Raw genomic sequence first — 19,173 nt, forward strand, 5'->3', positions numbered from 1 at the left:
CAACCGTGTCTTGTACATTCATACGCCTCTCTTACAATAGTTAGTTTCCAAGTAATGTCGTGAAATACACAAATTATAATGGGTTGGATTAGTTTGAGTGGTTAGCACACACTTTTTTGTGTGCATTGGTTCCACCCACTAGACATTCTATATTAGTAATGTAACACCCGTGTGTTACTTAAGGATAATTAAAATGCATTAGAATTATACTTTGCTTAATATCATTCTTCTAGGAGCTCTGACATGCTAGTATTTGTTAATAGTTTTGGATTGATTAATATCTTACAATCCGTGCATGCTAATCAGTAGTAGACTTTTCTCTTCATAAGCTAGCTTAGAAGATGGTGGAGTATTACATTTGCTTGAGCAACCTACGTACACTTGCATGCATGCATCAATGCATGACATGCACCACATCCATCGTCTGTACTCGACGCACTGTATGCATGTAGCATCCATCTAGTCACCCAGCTGCCCAAGAAAGCACTGCAGAGGCCGGTCTGCAGGGCGCTCTTAATCCACTCCGCCGAACAAGCACGGGGATATGTGCTGCCGGATGTATTACAATGCAGACCTGCAAAGGTTGTATATTGCTGTATTGTGTAGGCCCCATGCCATACATGCATGAACAAGTGGGCTGGCGACAGGCACGTGCCACTGTCGGGGCTTCATTGTTTTCCGCAGAACGACACATGTATGTGTTTGTGTTTAATCTTTGGATACACTTGAGACGTTGGATTTAGGCGAGCTTTGTTAAGGAGGCATATTAAAAAAGCGAAACAGTTATCTAATTATTTGTTTAGAAAACAGTAGCTAATTGCAGACTAGTTAGAGGATTAGTTTGTAGAAACAGAGGAATCCGTGATGAAAGTGTGTTATTAGCACCCCAAGGCACAACATTTTTTAAGAAAAGAGGCACAACTAGCTAATTATTTTTTCAAAAAACAGCATCTAATTGCACACTAGTTTGAGAATTAGTTTTATAAAAAAGATAAATCACCGATGAACGTGTGTTATTAGCACCCGAATGGCGGCACAACTTCTTTTTAGAGAAATTTCAAGGTGGTCCAAAGCAATATAGACCGTTAAATTTTAATTATCTAATGGCTGATATAACTATTGCCCACTCCGTTTTTATTTACTCTGTATATTAGATTTGTCTAAAGTCAAAATTTATAAACTTCCAACAAGTTTGTAGAAAAATATAATAACATATACACCACCAAATAAATACCATTGGATTCGTAATTGAATGTATTTTCACATCATATAAATTTCGATTTTCTACAAACTTGGTCAAACTTTATAAAGTTTGACTTTAGTCAAAGATAATATGCGGAGTAAATAAAAACCGGGGAGTACCTCTTAGCAGGTAACACGAGGTAATATTCATTAATGATGGCATGGGGGGTTAGTATGGACATTGTTGCGGTATAATTAAGAAAATAAACTATTATAATTTCTTCCTTTCCTTTTAAGCCATGGTAGATACAACACATACGTACCGGGTTCAGATGTGAACTTTTGTTATATTGGAAAGAGATGTTGGAAATAATTTAAACATTCGTTTGTGACAAGTTTTTGCCATATTATAATTTTCTGTGTGGTCAAATATATCCTTGATGAATGGACAAATGAAATATTTCTCTTGCCTATTAAGGGGCAAGAGGGACCATCTTAAGAGAGCTCTTTAAAAAAACGCATGCGTTAGTTGATTGTTTGCTAAACAAATAGTAGCTAATTGCACACTAATTTGAAGATTAGTTTATATAAAAAGAGACAAATGCTCCGACGGTATATACACAGAAGATAGCTGAATAGAAAATTGATACTTTTTGAAGTTGGCTGTTCGTTGGGCCAGTGCAACACTTATTGCTGCTGCAACTTTGGCAGACGGGGCAGATTTATCCTGTATGACGGCACTATTTGTATAGATGTATATTGGGCCGTATACCTCCGAAACGCTGACAGGAATGAATCGTAAAGTCCTTTCCCACGAAGGGGATACCGAGCTATCTGACGCTCGGCCTCTGCAACGCCGCTCTCCTGTAATACATGTACAAGTAGCCTGCCGACTAGCTTGGTTAGCTGCATTTCCTTCGCTGTATAAGCCAGCCAGCTCTTGTACTGCATTGTACTACCGTCTAGGGCAGTAGATATTTTTGCATGCAGTGATGAGAAGGCTTGTTGCATGTCTACGTGTCTTTTCCTTGGGAGATAGAATGTACGTGTCATTTGCTCTGGTTAGAAACATATGCATGCATGAGCTAGTAGGTGCATCAAACCAGCCATTAGGTGAAGCAAAGGGGCACTAGCTTATCCTTTGGAGCGAGCAGGAGTTACGGCGGCAGCTGGACGGCGATTAATGCGTTCACAAGAAGCTACTAATTTTTTTCAGTATATAAGGCGACCAGGTGCTGTAGCATAGGGCCATCGACACACTAGTCAGAGTCGTCTGACGGAAGAAGAAATTGGAGCTCGCGCTGGTGTTCTCCATCGCAACCGCGTGATAGACGGGTACTGCTGTCAGGCAAGTAGCAATTCCTCTGTTCATATTCCGTTGTTGTGCTTGGTCCTACGACTTGCACTCTGTTACACTGATCTGGAGATGTACTGCTGCTAGTATTTATTTTGCTAGCCACTTTACCATGATATGTGAGTTCTTCGGCAACAGCTATCTGTTCGTTGGCCACGGTACTGTTGAAAGGAGATATGTTCCGGTAAGCAAGTAATCGTCGTGATTATTTGGGCTTACACGGAGATGTGAGGATTACTACATAAGCTTCATCATATCACTGACCTCCTTATTTCCATATTCACATGTTGTCTATATTGGTGTCACGACCGCAAACATATTGTACCGGTCACAATTCAGGTATGGGACTGTCTGAATTCTCAGCTGGGGGCGACACTTGTTCCGAACAGGGTATCGGTGATGGATCCTTGGGAACGACCCATACTAGTAAGTCAAGTTGCCGTGCCTCAGGGGACCAATGGGCTCTGCTTTTCTAGAATCCACGTGGTTCTGGTTGAGGCTGTCGATGTCGGAGTACCTCTTTTATTCTAATTACGTCGTGGAATAAAAGCTTTGTGCCGGGCGCGATTCGGATAGCGTGTTTTTGAGTTTTTTCTCTGCACTACTTCTACTATCGTGTCACTGCATGGTAGGTTCTGGTATGGCGGGGATCGATGTCAAACATCCGGATGAGGGAAAGGGAACCCAGTGATGATCGATGACGGCATTCCTGGGCGTCCATTCACCGCTACTGATCGGTGAACAAAATAATGATTGTCTGATTTGACACAATGCCATGCAGGATCCTAGATCCGGTCACAATTTGCCCATAACTATAATATGTAGCATGAATGTATAGGAAACTCCATCGTGGTATAAGATGCAACCTGTAAATTCTGTAGAGGGCCGAGGAAGTGACGTGATGGTCCCGTGGAATGCTTATGTGACAATCAGGACATCAATTGGTGCCTTTGTTTTGGCCAATGATTAATGATTTTTGGATGTGGCTAGGTCTTAGTCGATTAAGACTTTGCGAAGTCTCACTCAAGTGACACATAGTGTATAAAAGGAAAAGAAAAAGATGAAAAAAAACTTTACCCAAATCTCCATGCAAGATCAAAGGAATATAACATCGACTGAGACTTGGCGAAGTCTCAGTCGACTGAGATTTAGCAGCACCGATGATTTTTTACAGACAATACTATAAAGGCAAAATAGAAACCCAAAAGAAATTGTCTCTACACCATTTTTGAGCAAACACAAATTAAAAAATGTAGTCAACAATGCAAGACTAGGAGTTTTAGGAAGATATCTATTCTATTCTCCTCATATTTTCCCCACGGGGTTTTTTGGGGAGACTCTCAAGATTATACGGAAGATTTCTCAAGATGGAAGATCTATATGCAAGAAGCTTTCAACGATGAAACATTCAAGGAGCGTTGTTGTACAAGGGGGAGTGTTAGGAATTAATTAGTGGATTAATTAGCACATGCTAAGTAACAAACTGTCATTAGCAAAAGGGAGTGTCGAACCCCGAGCAGTCATGTATCTTCTCTGAAGAGTCATGCCACTTCTCTCTCTCTCTCTATTGCCAATAGGCACATGTCCTAGAGGAATGCCTCCAAAAAAATAGATCTTCTGCCCATCTATTATAGATGTATATATACTTGAGAACCAATAGAAATTTGGACTAATCGTCCATTCACTTTCAGTCTCCTTTTACCCTAATAGTTACAGTACCATGATCTACCACTTGAATACGAGGAACACTGCACGAGGACGGCTCCCTCAAGCTCATCGCCGGCCGCCGAATCATCCTCAAGCTACATTAGCTTCCATCTTCACCACCCCTTCGTGTCGTGCACGTGTAGGAAGTCCACGATGGAGGCAGTCCGATCTCCTGCACATTCTGCCATAGGCTCATCTTCGTCGCGCATGGCGACCGGACGAGTTTCGCGGGCCGGTGAGTCAAGACCAGCCTCTCTCTCTCTCTCTCTCTCTCTCTCTCTCTCTCTCTCTCTCTCCCTCTCTCTCTCAAAAATAACTCAGCTTAGTTTCTGTGCCTACAAGTTGTTTGATGGAAGTTCAACAAGGCTGTGGGGAAATATTACTCTATGAAATGTCTAGGCTATCCTGCAACTAATCTTGCTGAAACGATCGTTGTGGGATTTACTTTATTTCATGAGTATGTTCATTTGGAATTTTTGAAGCTAAGATTTAATCATGTTTCTTGGATTCTTGTAGTGTTTGACTGAAGCTGGTCGTGAACTGAATGTTGATGTGTGCAAAGTGGAAATGCATAAGGCTTAAAAGATTATCTACAAATTTCCTTTCGCTTCAAGATCACTGCCTGTTAGGTAATGCCCGGTTTTGGTAATCTATACGCACTTGTTGGTATGGAAAGTTTAGCATGATGATGATCTCCAGACCAGCTATATGTGTCGCTGTAGTTTAGAAGTCTTCTGTAGGATGCACTCACCATGGATTGATGTTGGCAGTTCGGCATGCTTTTGCATTGTTTCTTTGCTGAAACCATAATAAGCAGGTAGAATCGGAGGCCGTTCATCAGAGTTTGCTGCGGCTGAAAACCTTGGAGATAGAGTTCCCTTTGAACTGTTTTTGGGTCTAGTTGCCTTGTCAGTTTTATAAGAAATGAAATTGACCGGTATACCTTTCTAATTTTGTTCATGTAAAATAGACTAAACTGCCCGGTTTAATGAAAGGGTATGTTAATAGTCTCCACCATGGATAGTGTATCAAAATTTGTAATTTTTTCTATATTGGGTGTACTGAAGAAAATCTTACTGAATGCAGTGTCTCCACCTTCATTTAGTACCACGTTGCTAGTTCCTTCTGAGTTACGTTCTGCGCCAAGAAGTACTACTGTGAAGTTTATTCTTCATTTAGTACCACGTTGCTATTTCATTCTGAGTTACTTCCTGGCCCAAGAAGTAATACTATGAAGTTTATTCTTTTACATGATGAGAGAAAAGTGTAAGTGAAGCCTTTTTTGAGCCGCAGTTTATTCTGAAATAGTTAAATTTATCTAGGGCTTCAACATGGGTGGCCTCCTAACTCCGGTTGCCTGCTCGAAAGCATATGCCGTCTCGATCAGCCTCGGCTCATACACCTGCAGCCCGCCAAAGCATATGCTAAAGGGCAACCCCTTCTTGTCGTACTCCGCCAGCACAACAACGCCAGGGTGGCCACACCGATGGCGAGAAGGATAGAAATATCAATGTCAGGCACAACAATCGCGTCCAATTGGTGGTCCATCATAAGCTTCTTTATTCCATTCGCGTTCAGCTCCATCAGGCGACAGATCGCGGCTCTCTCTAGTCTCCACAAGGCCAATGACGTTTGTTCTTTGGGCAGCGATAAGGTCGGGCTGCCCGAAATATTTCACCTTCTTCTGCACCAACATGTAAAAAAATAATCTATATGCATCTCCTAGATGCAGAGGCCGGGGGTCATCCTCCTTTTCTAAAAAAAGAGCTTAAATAAAGAGTAAGTTCCATTAACCGGTGTGTTGATGCTACCTTCTTTAGTTTTATTGCCTAATGATCAGTGCAAAAAAATTGAGCAAAATTTGACAAACCTATTGAAATTTATGTTCGGGAGTGATTACATCAAACTAGACGAGCACACGCACACGCGCAGGCGCGCGCGCGCGCACACACGCACACACACTTACTTTAGCCAAGGACATGTAGCGTGCTTTTTATTTTTCTCTTTATTTCTCTTTGATTTTTCCAGTCTTACAATAGCTAGCTCTACCGTGTATACATACACGCAAAAAACAACGTACACACTCCGTTTTTTTCTTCTAAAACAGTAGTATTACAAAACCTCGGTATTCTAGCGCGTGGACGTTGAATACTTCAGTATCTAAAAACCGCAGTTTCTCGTGGCTTTGGCAAAACCACTGAGGCATTTGCCAAATCGTTGTTTCTCAGTTTTCTTCAATTGTCACATGTTGTTAGGTTGCATGGATAACGCTGAAGATATCAAGTTGAACCGAACTCAGCTACACGATCTGACCAGCTTGTGCTCATGGCTGATGTATGCATGCAGCGCTGTGTAGAGAAATTGACAAGATCAACGACAGAGTAGGCGTACAAAGGCGCGTACCTTCCTTCCCCTGTGCTGAGCTTGAATTGTTTATTCATAGCTCCAGAGAAATGAAGTATAATCACACTGGTTGACGGCCGGAAAGATGGAGTTGAGAGACCGACGAGAGCAATCGTTTCTCGGTTTTTAAAAAAGGGGTTTGGACCTCTTTTTCTAATACCGTGAAAAAACCATGGTTTTGAAGATACTACGGTTTTGCAAACTGGAGTATTTCTTGGCGCCAAACGCATCAAAGTATTTTAAACCATGGTTTCTAAAAATACCATGGTATTTTTCTAAAACTTCAAAAATACTGTGGTGCCAAACGCAGCCTAAGATTTGTCTGAAATCAAACTTTATAAACTTTGAACATGTTTACAGAAAAAATATCAACATTCACAAAACCAAATCAATATTATTAAAACCATTATGAAATTAATTTTTGTATTATATAACTTTAGTATTGTAGATGTTGGTATTTTTTTAATAAATAATTGGTCAAAATTTACGAGATTGGACTTAAGACAAATCTTATATTATGTGGAGTAAAAAGTAACAGAGGGAGTAGCTACAACCAATAGTAATCGGAGACGGCAAGACCAAAGTAGTAAGCTATTACTCCCTCCATTTCTTTATGTAAGGTGTATTATTTTTGGTACGGTGACCGAGACACATAACTATAGATAATTTAGGACAAAATTACCCTTGTCTAATTCATTAATTAGCAAGGAAGAGATATTTTTCTTTTTTTTCTCTACAAGGAGAGATACATGCAATCGACAGAGAGATGCTTTTTTTTCTACAGGGCCAGAAACATAATTAAGAGGAATTACAAGAAATACACCTTACATTGTGTAATTTTATCCAAAAATAAATACACCTTATATAAAGGAACATTGGGAGTACTATTCAATTTAGACTACTAATCCTATATGATACAGGTTGACTCAGATTAGTGGTACTAATCAGTATGAAAGCCAAAGACGCTTGTAAACTTACCAACTAATTTAACGTTTATATTATGGTGACCGTTCACTGGGAGAGCATGACATTTCAAACGTTTTTTCTAACAATTTAATTATATCGAGGGCGATAAGGTCAGGCTGCCCGAAATATTTCAGCTTCTCCTGCACCAACATGTAAAAAAAAATCTAAGAGCTTACATAAAGAGTAAGTTCCATTAACTGCCGTGTTGATGCTTCCTTTTTTCGAGTTTTGTTGCATCATCATCTCTGAAACAAAATTGAGAAATTTTTGGCAAACATGTATCGTGCACACACACGGAAACGTTAGCCAAGAACATGTATTGTGCCTTTATTTTCTCTTCATTTCTCTTTAACTTTTCACGGTCTTACAGTAGCTAGCCCTACCATGTATATATGCCCACAAAAACCAACGTACTCTCCCGCTTTCTTTTACTAGGCATATAAGGTTTGTGTGAAGTCAAACATCATTAAGTTTGGTCATGTTTATAGAAAAAATATCAACATTCACAATATCAAATCAATATTATTAGATGCATTATGAAATTAGTTTTTATCTTTTCAGAAACATAGGGACAGCTCATGATTTCCCTGTGGGGTCGCGCATTGGTGGGTGCTGTCAAAGCGGTATGGGTGCTCGGGTGATGGGCAGCTGGATATCCACTCACACTTCTCTGTGTAAGCAACTCAGCATGCATCGCGTGTATCTATGCCATCGTAGTCTTAGCTACTAGTCCCTCTATAAACTAATATAAGAGCGTTTAGATTACTACTTTTAATAATCTAAACACTCTTATATTAGTTTATGGAGGGAATACTAGTAGTGCATACTGCTGGTCTGCCATAAACTGGATGGTGGGTTAGCAGTGCCAGGGTCCCAGCTCTCCGTTCTTATCTAGTGCAACCCCCTATAATCCGGCACGCCCGCATCACCTACATTCGCGTCCTGCATTTACAACCACCGTTTACCGCTCAGGTCGGAGATCGTAGAATGATCATGGCGTATGAGCTGGCCACCAAGGCTCTTGTTGTTAGCCTTGTGCTCGGCGCCGTCATCGCCGGCAGCATCACGCCGATCAAGGCCATCGTGTGGCAGGTGCCGGCGGTCTACGTGTTCGGCAACTCCACGCTGGACGTCGGCAACAACAACTATTTACCGGGGAAGAACGTTCCCCGTGCTAACATGCCCTACCACGGCATCGACATGCCGGGCTCCGGCAAACCGACCGGGAGGTTCAGCAACGGCTACAACACCGCCGATTTCGTTGGTATGTACATCGTCCATACTAATATACTATACCACTTCACAACGAGATATTCTGAGCTAGTCCATGTGATTTGGCTGTATATATATATACGACACGCCACAGCGATGAGCGTGGGTTTCAACTTTCAAGAGTAGCCCTCCGCCGTATCTGTCGCTGGAGTCGAGTCCCTGCCGTCTTGTGCTCACCGCTCTCACCGCCGGTGTGAACTATGCGTCCTCAGGAGCCGGCATCCTAGACACTGGCGGAGGAGCCCAGTGGGCACCTTGATTTGGCACCAACTTTATATATATATATATATATATATATATATATAAGCATATACTTTTCTTTTTAGAAATGCAAACATATACTACTCGTTAGTTTTAGACCACGCTAGATTGATTCATCCAAACAAAGCTAGATGAAGCACATAAGTTAGATCGAAAGCACACAAACTGGCAGCTTGATCGATGTGTTGCCCAGCACATGCCCATCTCACTACGTAGACGTACGCGAACCAGCTCGCTTCCACTGCACATACCCATTTCACTACGTAGACGTATGCAAAATAACTATCTTTTGCATCTCTAAGGCCAAAAATACCTCCCCAACAGATAGTGTAAATGCAAATAATAATAATAATAATAATAATAATAATAATAATAATAATAATACATTTCCGTCTTCCGAAGATGCAAACTACAACACCTCACGGTGCAAATTTGCTTCTACACCTCTAGGAGATGTAAAAGGAACGGCAATGCGTCAACCGCCCAACCGTCTTCATTGCATTTCCGCCAGCCCGCCCACCGGTGATTTTTGCCCTGAAATGCGTCGCCGTCGCCTGTCGGCCCATCCCCGACCCCACCGCCGGCAGCAGCGTCGTAGCCGTGGCCGACCCGCCGATTTGAGTCTGCTACGCTGATGACTGCCCGCCTCCGCCGCCGGCGATTTGTGCCCGAAAACGCCGCCGCTGCCGCCTGTCCATCCATCCCGAACTCCATCGCGACCCCACGACCTATCCCCACCACTGAAATGCGTCTTCTCTAGACATCATTAAAAGATTATGTGCAGTGCAGTTTGAATTGGCTATTATGTTTTTGCATCAAAATTTTTTTTGAGGGGGCATCAATTTTGTCTAGTTGACAGTTTGCCACACCTTAATTTTTTTTTCGTCCTCCGCCTCTGATCCTAGACTCCACCGTATGTCTACTTAGTGCATCTTACCGAATACACACAATACCAAAAGCATGGATGGTACAAATATACTATATCATACTTAGTACGTACGTGTGGTGAGTTAGCTATATTCATGCATGCACGAAGAACGCGGGCGGCAACATCCCGTTGTCAAGGCAGGTACGCTACTTTGACGCCACCCGGTCCAAGATGGTGGCCAGCAATGGCTCCGAAGCGGTGAGCGCCCTGCCCTTAACCGGCCAACATGTCAGGCGATGGGGAGCATCCCATGGGAGAGGAGGGGGAGCAGTTGACGAGATGGGATGGAGACCAGGCAGAAGACCGGAGCCGCTTTAACTTGGAGCAGCGGAGCTATTACAACGGTATAGCATGGTGGCTGGCACCAATGAAGACCTGGCCAGCGAACTAAGTCGGGAGGGGATGGGAGGAGCTCGACGGGTCAGGAGGAGGGCCGAACCCTAGCTACTGAGGACTTGGGGGGGGGGGGGGGGGGGGGTTCTCACGATTTAATAGGCTATTCAATTCGTCCATCCTACGAGTAGCGATTAACTTATCAATTAACTGATTAATCGGATGAATTCTTAAACAGTGGTTTATAGTATTTGGAAGTTTAGCTTCATATAAATAATTAACATATATGTCATCAACATATACAGAAGAACATCTAATAAGAAAGAAATTCTCCACCTTTAGAACCACATTGTCGATTTATTCGGAGTAGCATTTGCATATAGTCCTTGTTGGCCCAAGAAGTAACTTATCAGATTTATTCTTTTACACTAAAAGAGAACAGGCAAGTGGAAGCTTTTAGGGCCATGCTGCACCACATTATCGCTACTCAAGAAAGTCACGCGTCCTAGCTAAAGCTTGAACATGGGTGGCCTTCTCACTTTAGTAGCCTGCTCGAAAGCATATGCCATCTCGATCAGCCTCGGCTCGTATCCCTGCAGCCCGCCAAAGCATATGCCAAAAGGGACACCCTTCTCGTTGTACCCAGCCGGCACAATGATGCCGGGGTGGCCGCCAATGGCGAGATGGTTGGAAGCATAGTGCTCGGGTGCAACGATCGCGTCAAGTTGGTGCTCCTTCATCAGCTTCTCCAGCCCATTCGCGGAGAGCTCCTTCAGCAGCCGGATCCGAGCTCTCTCAACATGACCAATGCCGTTTGTATTTTGGGCTAAGATAAGGTTTTGTTGCCCGAAATCTTTTAGCCTCTCCTGTACAAAATGTAAATAAAATATCTAAGAAAGTATATACATAATAAATGTCATTAGCTACCATCTCCTTGTTAGAGTTTTATTGCCTGATGTTCTCTGCAACATGATTGTACACTGTTTGAATCTATAACAAGGCCGAAGAGATGAAAGCTAGAATGAGTTTTTTTTTCCAGTATGCTTGCCTCTATAGGATGCGCTTTGTTGAAGGCTATGATGTCTGCAAGAGAATGGACTGGAGAGTAGGACAAGTCCGCCAAGTACTCGTTTATGCTCAACTTGAACTCCGTCAGCATGGCAGTCCACTCATAGGAAACAATATCTTGACTGTCGATGCCGATGTCAAGGTTCTCGATCACCACGGCTCCGTGTTTCCTACAACAAAATTAATAACCGATCCAATGTTTCATGTACGTATAATTTACACACTGCTAGTCAGGGAGATTTGAAGTATGATAATAACCTCATTCTGCCAAGGTGCTGTTCGTAGACCCTCATCTGCTTCTCTCCAAGTCCTTGAAATAATACATTGGGGACACCGATCCTCTTCCCTCTCAGCCCATCCTTCTTCAGGAACTGCAGATATCCGCCGTGAGGTATGTACTTGGATGCTGCTCGAGTGGCCGCGGCATCGAGCTTGTCGTAGCCGACGATGGCATCCAGCACATGGACTGCATCCGACACTGTCCGACACATCGGTCTGCAACATTGCAAACAGCATGCTGAACTTTTCAAATTTCCAACTATTTTTTCAAAATCTAGAAATGCCCGGTCAGATTCAAATTAGATCTAAACAAAATTGAAGTTAAGTAAACTTAATTGAAATTTTATACTAAGTGAGTAAAGTCAAAGATTTTTACATGCTGCCTAAATTTCAAAGCTCGGTGATGGGGACAAAACTAAGAAATATGAGAAGTATACCCAACGCTGTCTTGTCTAGGGGTGATGGGGACGACGCCGGCGCGGCTGGTGAGCCCGACGGTGGGCTTGATGCCGACCACAGAGTTGAACGACGACGGGCATAGTATGGAGCCGTCGGTCTCGGTGCCGAGCGTCACGGCCGCCATGTTCGCTGCCGCGGCCACGCCCGACCCGGAGCTCGACCCGCATGGGTCGGACGACAACACGTATGGGTTGCGCGTCTGGCCGCCGCGCGCGCTCCACCCGTTCTTGACATTGCGGAAGTTGGCCCACTCGGAGAGGCTGGCCTTACCGAGCACCACGGCGCCAGCGCGCCGCAGCCTAGCCGCCACGCCGGCGTCGCGCTTGACCATGCAGCCGAGGAGCGCCAGCGAGCCGGCCGTGGTGTTGAGAGCGTCGCGGGTGGCGATGTTGTCCTTGAGCAGGACGGGGACACCGTGCAACGCGCCGGTGGCCACGCCGCGACGGCGCTGGGCATCGGCACGTGCGGCCTGCCGGAGTGCATCTGGGTTGACCTCGATGACGGCGTGCAGCAGCGGGTTCAGGCGGCGGATCTGGTCCAGGTAGAACCGGACGAGCGCGGCCGAGGTGAGGCTGCCGTTGCGGAAGCCGAGCTGGATGGCGTCCACGGTGGCCTCATGGAACTCGAAGCTGTGCGCGACGCCGGCGGTGGCGAGCAGAGCTAGGACGGCGGCGACAGCCTGCAGCCGCAGCCAAGCCATGCTTGCTTAGCTGAGCCCTGGACTAGACAGTGTCGGTGTGCTGGTTGTTTTAAGTTAGTAAAGTATGACCAGCTGCACATGCTCCACGAGTACTATGTCGGATCCACTCAGTTTTTGTCTGTTTGGCACTTTCCATATGATGTACTATCATCGTATGAAAAGATGCTCCATGAGCGGCGGCCGGCGGGAATCCTATGAAAATTGGGGCCGCCAGCTGCGCGTGCTCCACGAGTCTGTTGGATCCACTCACTTCTTTTTGTCTTTTTAGCACTTCTCATATGCTGCTTCATCGTTTGAAAAGATTCTCCATAGCGCTGGAATCCTATGAAAATTCAGGCTGGTAGTATCACTTGGTTTGGGCTTTTGGCGTGCTCTTCCTCTTCTTGGGCTTTTGATGAAGGCGGTGCACATATCTCGCTTATAAAAAACAACCGCCAGAAGGCACCACCGGCTGATGTGGCCAAAATACATGTTGATGCAGGGCTGTTGCGACCGGCCAGAGGAGGTGCTGCAGCGGCCATGTGCAGGAGGGATGACCACGGCGCCTTCCTTGAGAGATCTGCATTAGTTGTACAAGGCGTCCTAGATCCAGCAGCACTTGAGGCTATCGTGTGCAGGGAAGCATTCTCCTTGGCAGAAGACCTGAACATTCAGCGGATGGTGAATGCATCGGACTCCAAGCAAGCGGATGGTGATACAAACACAGGTAACCAAGGAAGATATGGCACGGTGATCAAGGAAATTCGGCAGAGACCTTCTCATTTTATATGTAGTTTTACCTATGAGAGTCATGAGTCGAACGTTGAGGCACATAGTCTAGCGAAAATTGCTCATTCCTTGGCCCATAACGCCATGTGTGGCTAGGCCATTCTCATGATCCAAGATTATCCAGCAAACCGTGGCTTTCGATCGTTAATAAATCTTGGATTACCCCTAAAGACATATCTTGCTTATAGCGAGAGTACCTAACCAAAAGGTACCCCTTATACCTAAATAAAAGGTAGCCTTTTTCTACTTTTTTCGGCTTTTTGGTTTATGTCTGGTTTCTCATAGGTTGAAGAGAAAAAAAATCGTAAACATATTTTTTTCTCACGAAAAATAATTTATACTTCCGCAAGAAGCATATATTTGCTTCTTGTGAAGGTATAGATTTATTTTCTTGAGAAGCAAAACTATGCTTCTCAGAAAGGGGAAAAAAAGTCATGATTCTTTTTCGCGATTTCTTTTTGTCTCCACAAAAAACACAACTTTGCTTCTCGTGGACGCACAGATTTAGTTCCAGGAGAAGTTGTGCTTCTCCAAAAGCGGAAAAAAAATTCATGAATCATTTTTTTTGCCTAACCTGAGAAACATAAATGGACTTCTCATGGAGGCACCGATTTTCTTCCGCACTATGCTTTTTGCGAAGGAAAAAAACACAAAAAAATGATGTTTTATTTTCTCGCGGAGGCACAAATTTGCTTCCTTGAAGGCACAGATTTGCTTCTGCGAAGCACATCTATGATTCTTTGGAAATGAAAAAATCGTGAGTATTTTTGTGCATATTTTTGTGCTTCCACAAGAAGCATAGATTTGCATCTCACGAATACGCGGATCCGTGCTTCTTGAAAGGGAAAAAATGGAGAAGAAAAGCGTGCCTCTGGCTCCGGTTTTTCATGAAAAAGAAAGTTCATTAAAACCTATTAACATGGGATATAATTTCGAAGATCTCTAAGTGAAAAATCCAACGGTTAAAACCATTCATAATTTGAACGCATGGTTCAAGAGAGAAAAGGTTTTAAAAACGAATCTACAAATAATGGGAAAACTCCCATGTTGCAGTGCGCCATTTGTAAGCGCTAGAGAAGATGGGAGTGACCTTTGCAAGGGGTACCCCTTAACTACTGATTCCGGAGTACCTACCGTCTCGTTTGACACCTTCTTCTGCATATTACAGTACTGGGTCGGCCCTTTTCCGTGTGCTCCTTCGCTGGCAAATTGTCTCTCGTTATGTTTACTTCGCTAGTTCGATTCTTTTTTTCGGGTTTTCTCTGTTTTTCTCTGGGGGGTCTTCTTAGTTTCTTTATTGGTTTTCTTTGTTTTTTTTCATTTTTTACTTTTAAATCCTTTTTTAAGACATATCCTATTTTTATTTCTACATTTCTCTGATTTATTTACATTTCTTTGTCTATTTTATCATTTTTCCTTTTTTAAGACATATCCTATTTTTATTTCTACATTTTTGGAAATTCATGTCCATATTTTTCATACATGTTGTACATTTTTTATACATCAGAAACATGTTTTATATACATGTTTAAACTTTTCCGGCGATGCGCATTCATTGGAAGGAGACATTCCCGTCGACGACGAGGTTCCTACGGTAACTTTGTAAATTTCAAGATGATATGCCGGCTCAGTCTTTCGGAGGTGCTCATAGGGGTAGGGTGTGCGTGTATGTGTTCATAGGGATGAGTGTATGCGTGTGCATATGAGCGCTTGTGTCTGTACTGATGTTCAAAAAAAATACATGATTAGCAGTTTTTCATATATATGTTTTGATGTATACTTTTTGCCATACACACAGTACATTTCTTGTATACATCAAGAACATTTTTCTATGCATGTTTATCATTTTTTAAGTGGGTGATCAAAATTTATCAATTCTTTATGTAAAGTTATTTATATAGTAGATATATTTAGAACATTTAGAAATATAGGAAAAATAAAAAACAAAGCAAAATGAAAAAAAACACAGAAAAGGCATTGAAGGCCTCTCTATCCCGCTGGTCCGGCCCATTTTTGCAGCTGTTGACGCGAGGCTGCGCTTTGCCTCACATGAAGCGAGAGGAAGTGTTGCTAAAAAAAAGAGGCGAGAGGAAGTCACGCCCATGCACCCAACCTTAATGTGTATGAACTACTAGTTTGAGAAAAATGATTACATCATAGGCGTGCATAAATGTCGCGACACAAAAATAAATAAGTTCCAACACCACCTTTCCGCATTGCCAGTTCTATTGCAAGAACGTAGGCGGCTTCCTGACCATGGTGACCTGCTCGAAGGCATATGCCATCTCGATCAGCCTTGGCTCGTACCATCTTAACCCGCCAAAGCAGAGACCAAACGGCACCCCCTGCTTGCCATACCCGGCCGGCACGGTGATGGCCGGCATACCGTCAATGGCGAGCACCGAAGATGCTGCATTGTTAGGTGTCACGATGGCGTCTAGCTCATGCTCCCTCATCAACTTCTTCAATCCGTTGGCGGACAACTTGTTTAACTGACTAATGGCCTCTCGCTCTGAGGCACCGATGCCGGTCGTGTTCTCAGCCACCAGAAATACAGGTTGACCAATTTCCTTCATCTTTTCCTACAATGCATGCAATTCTCACAATTTAAATTGACTTGTTTTCCAAAAGGCTAAAAAATGTAACTACAAAGAAAATATGTATCACAATGAGAAACAAATACATGAAAAATAATAATTAACTCTAAATCAAGCTGACCTCAACAGGATGTGCATTGTTGAAAGCTATGATCTCTGCAAGCGACCGAACTGGGGAATATAATAAGCTTGACAGATAGGAGTTGAGGCTTAACTTGAACTCTGCTGGTAATGCAATCAGTTGGCCATTGTTCACAAAATCCAGTAGGACACTTAAATTTTGTATGTCAAGGTTCTCAATCACGATTGCTCCTTGTTTCCTTCAAACCAAAAAAATATACAGGTTGATGGGATATGACCAATGTTTTAAATAGCGGGCTATGGCATTTAGCGGCGACACTTAAAAACAACTATAGCTGGGCTATAGCGGAGCTATAGCGGTAAATTATACATGAAATCATTTAGTGGCAACACCCTCAAACAGCTATAGCGGGGCTATAGTCGGCTATTTAAAACTATGGATATGACACCATAGATGGAAAATGTTTTCACCCCCCCCCCCCCCCCACACACACACGCGCGCGCACACACGAACTTAGCCATATAAGTTGGGGCATTGTGCCTCTCACGATTAAGAAGCCAACCTATTTCGCTTGTATGATGAAAATAAAATTAATGAAATTAGCTAGTTAGTACTCCTTCTGTAAACAAAAGTAGTGATCTAACACGTCTTATATTTGTATACAGAGGGAGTATCCCATCCATATTGAGTCAGAAGGCTCATTTACCAAGCCATAAATTACAACTGTATAAGTTTGACTGAATTTGTATAGATAACTAAAATTACCACCTGCGATTTTGTGAAAGTATACTTCATAATAGATCTAGTTATATGGATTTCATATTGTGAATATTGATATTTTTCTCGATAAAATCAAACAAACTTAAAAAGGTGTGACTTAAGACAATTCAAACGAGCCTTGTAAACCCAGACAGAGGAAGTACCTCATTGTGTTGAGATGTTGCTCATAGACTATCTGTTGCATAGTCCCATTTGGAAAGTTGAAGAAGCCATTAGGAACGCCGAGCCTCTTCCCTCTAAGGCCATCTTTTTTCAAGAACTGCATGTATCCACCACGAGGGATGTACTTGGAAGCTGCCATCGTGGCAGTAGAGTCAAGGGCGTCATAGCCAGCAATGGCGTCCAGCACGTGGACCGCATCAGCCACAGTGCGGCAAATCGGCCTGTTGTTGATAAAATGTCAATTCCATTTGTTTAACATGACATAAATTTCCTTGACAAATCAATGCAAACAACGGCATGTGTTGTAAAAATGAAGCAAAATAATGTTATATCTACAACAATAAAAATCAGAAGAAACAAATCATATAACGGCAGTATGTCAATAAAAAACAATATGAACTTCATCAAAAAGAAAATGTTAGTGTTAAAATTTTAGATTTTACCTGTGAATACATACCAACATATACATTAATATTATGTTGCTTTAATATGATCGGTAAGAATAAAATGTAAATGCGGGATAATCAAAATAAAGAGACATGACAATGATTATACAAATAAAAGCAACTATATATATTATGGGCTTTATGGGCAATGAGAAATCACAAGGTCCGCACAGAGATAAAATAAGAAATCACGAGGTTTCAATACAGGCCACGTGAATATTTCAACTCAATTAGTATTGTTGAGATATCGTAATCACTTACCCGACAGTATCTTGGCGTGGTGTGATGGGGATAACCCCAGCCCGGCTGGTCAACCCCACCGTCGGCTTGATCCCCACCACCGAGTTCAACGACGCCGGGCAGAGTATCGAGCCGTCTGTCTCCGTTCCCAGCGTCACGGCCGCCATGCTCGCCGCCGCCGCGATCGCCGACCCCGTGCTCGACCCACACGGCGTCGCCGACAGCACATAGGGGTTCTACACGGAAGCGAGAGAAGATCATTCAGTCATCATAACAAAGGATCAATTAACTGAAACTACAAGGACTTGAGAAGTTACCCTGCCCTTGCCCCCGCGGGCGCTCCAGCCGCCGCCGGAGAAGCTGCGGAAGTTGGCCCACTCGTCCATGTTAGCCTTCCCGAGCACCACGGCGCCCGCGCGCCGCAGCCGGCGCACCACGCCGGCGTCCCGCCGCACCACGGACCCGAGCAGCGCGAACGACCCGGCCGTGGTGTTGAGCGCGTCGCGCGTGGCGATGTTGTCCTTGAGCAGGACGGGCACGCCGTGCAGCACGCCGCTGGCCCGACGGCGGCGGCCGGAGCAGCGCTCGGCGTCGGCGCGCGCAGCCTGCCGGAGCGCGTCCGGGTTGACCTCGATGGCGGCGTGCAGCAGCGGGTTGAGGCTGCTGATCAGGTCTAGGTAGAACCGGACGAGGTCCACCGAGGTGAGGCTGCCGTTGTTGAAGCCGAGCTGGATGCTGTCTACGGTCGCCTCCTCGATCCGGAAGCCATGAGCACCGGCGAGCGCGAGCACGAGCACAAGGGCGGCGATGACGACCGCGACGAGCGGCCGAGGCATCCTGGAGGACAAAGAAATGTGAAGTCAATGTGCCGGCTGAAGTGTGCTCAGCTCAGCTGAAGCTAGCTGCTCACTCAACTAATTTTCTGCACGTCCTTCGATTTCTCCTTTCCCTCACTTTGTACCGTGCGATGGACTCCAATTGGCAAATCATATACTATACAATTAGGCAAGCAAGCACACAGGCCGTTGGTGGAAAATACAAAGGCAGCTGGTCAACACAAGTTTCCTTCGAAGAATGTCACGGGCGATCGTACAACCGGGATGGTGGTCCAATAAAAATAGGTGTTTACACATTACTAGCAAAAGTGCCCATGCGTTATAATGGGGACATGAATAAACAAATATGC

General features: G+C 43.9%; 3 protein-coding genes across 3 annotated transcripts; 1 reads left to right on the forward strand and 2 right to left on the reverse strand.

Annotated features, from left to right (window-relative positions):
- Positions 1-8,546: 8,546 nt before the first annotated feature.
- LOC147982933 (uncharacterized) lies at positions 8,547-13,837 on the forward strand. Its single transcript, XM_087539400.1, has 2 exons — positions 8,547-8,876; positions 13,394-13,837. Exons 1-2 carry the CDS (start codon positions 8,600-8,602, stop codon positions 13,774-13,776), a joined length of 660 nt encoding a protein of 219 aa, XP_087395526.1. The 5' UTR covers positions 8,547-8,599; the 3' UTR covers positions 13,777-13,837.
- On the reverse strand, positions 10,671-12,961 carry LOC125535100 (putative amidase At4g34880). The gene is made up of 4 exons (XM_048698150.2): positions 12,191-12,961; positions 11,733-11,969; positions 11,455-11,644; positions 10,671-11,272 (listed from the first exon to the last, which is right to left on the reverse strand). Exons 1-4 carry the CDS (start codon positions 12,910-12,912, stop codon positions 10,916-10,918), a joined length of 1,506 nt encoding a protein of 501 aa, XP_048554107.1. The 5' UTR covers positions 12,913-12,961; the 3' UTR covers positions 10,671-10,915.
- A 1,914-nt stretch (positions 13,838-15,751) lies between the features above and the next one.
- Positions 15,752-18,943, reverse strand: LOC147982934 (putative amidase At4g34880). Its single transcript, XM_087542741.1, has 5 exons — positions 18,305-18,943; positions 18,009-18,223; positions 17,283-17,522; positions 16,399-16,597; positions 15,752-16,262 (listed from the first exon to the last, which is right to left on the reverse strand). Exons 1-5 carry the CDS (start codon positions 18,821-18,823, stop codon positions 15,906-15,908), a joined length of 1,530 nt encoding a protein of 509 aa, XP_087398867.1. The 5' UTR covers positions 18,824-18,943; the 3' UTR covers positions 15,752-15,905.
- Between the last annotated feature and the right edge of the window lie 230 nt (positions 18,944-19,173).

This window comes from Triticum urartu, chromosome 2A (assembly GCF_056163025.1).
Source record: "Triticum urartu cultivar PI428250 chromosome 2A, HENAU_Tu73, whole genome shotgun sequence".
NCBI lineage: Eukaryota > Viridiplantae > Streptophyta > Magnoliopsida > Poales > Poaceae > Triticum > Triticum urartu.

Coding starts and splice junctions, on each gene's coding strand:
- LOC147982933 (XM_087539400.1), top strand. CDS start 8,600: ATGATCATGGCGTATGAGCTGGCCACCAAGGCTCTTGTTGTTAGCCTT. Junction 8,877..13,393: donor CAACACCGCCGATTTCGTTG/GTATGTACATCG, acceptor ATGTTGATGCAG/GGCTGTTGCGACCGGCCAGA.
- LOC125535100 (XM_048698150.2), bottom strand. CDS start 12,912: ATGGCTTGGCTGCGGCTGCAGGCTGTCGCCGCCGTCCTAGCTCTGCTC. Junction 11,970..12,190: donor CCTAGACAAGACAGCGTTGG/GTATACTTCTCA, acceptor GCAATGTTGCAG/ACCGATGTGTCGGACAGTGT. Junction 11,273..11,454: donor ACAAAGCGCATCCTATAGAG/GCAAGCATACTG, acceptor CATTTTGTACAG/GAGAGGCTAAAAGATTTCGG.
- LOC147982934 (XM_087542741.1), bottom strand. CDS start 18,823: ATGCCTCGGCCGCTCGTCGCGGTCGTCATCGCCGCCCTTGTGCTCGTG. Junction 18,224..18,304: donor CCCGCGGGGGCAAGGGCAGG/GTAACTTCTCAA, acceptor GCTTCCGTGTAG/AACCCCTATGTGCTGTCGGC. Junction 16,598..17,282: donor CAACATCTCAACACAATGAG/GTACTTCCTCTG, acceptor TTTGGTTTGAAG/GAAACAAGGAGCAATCGTGA.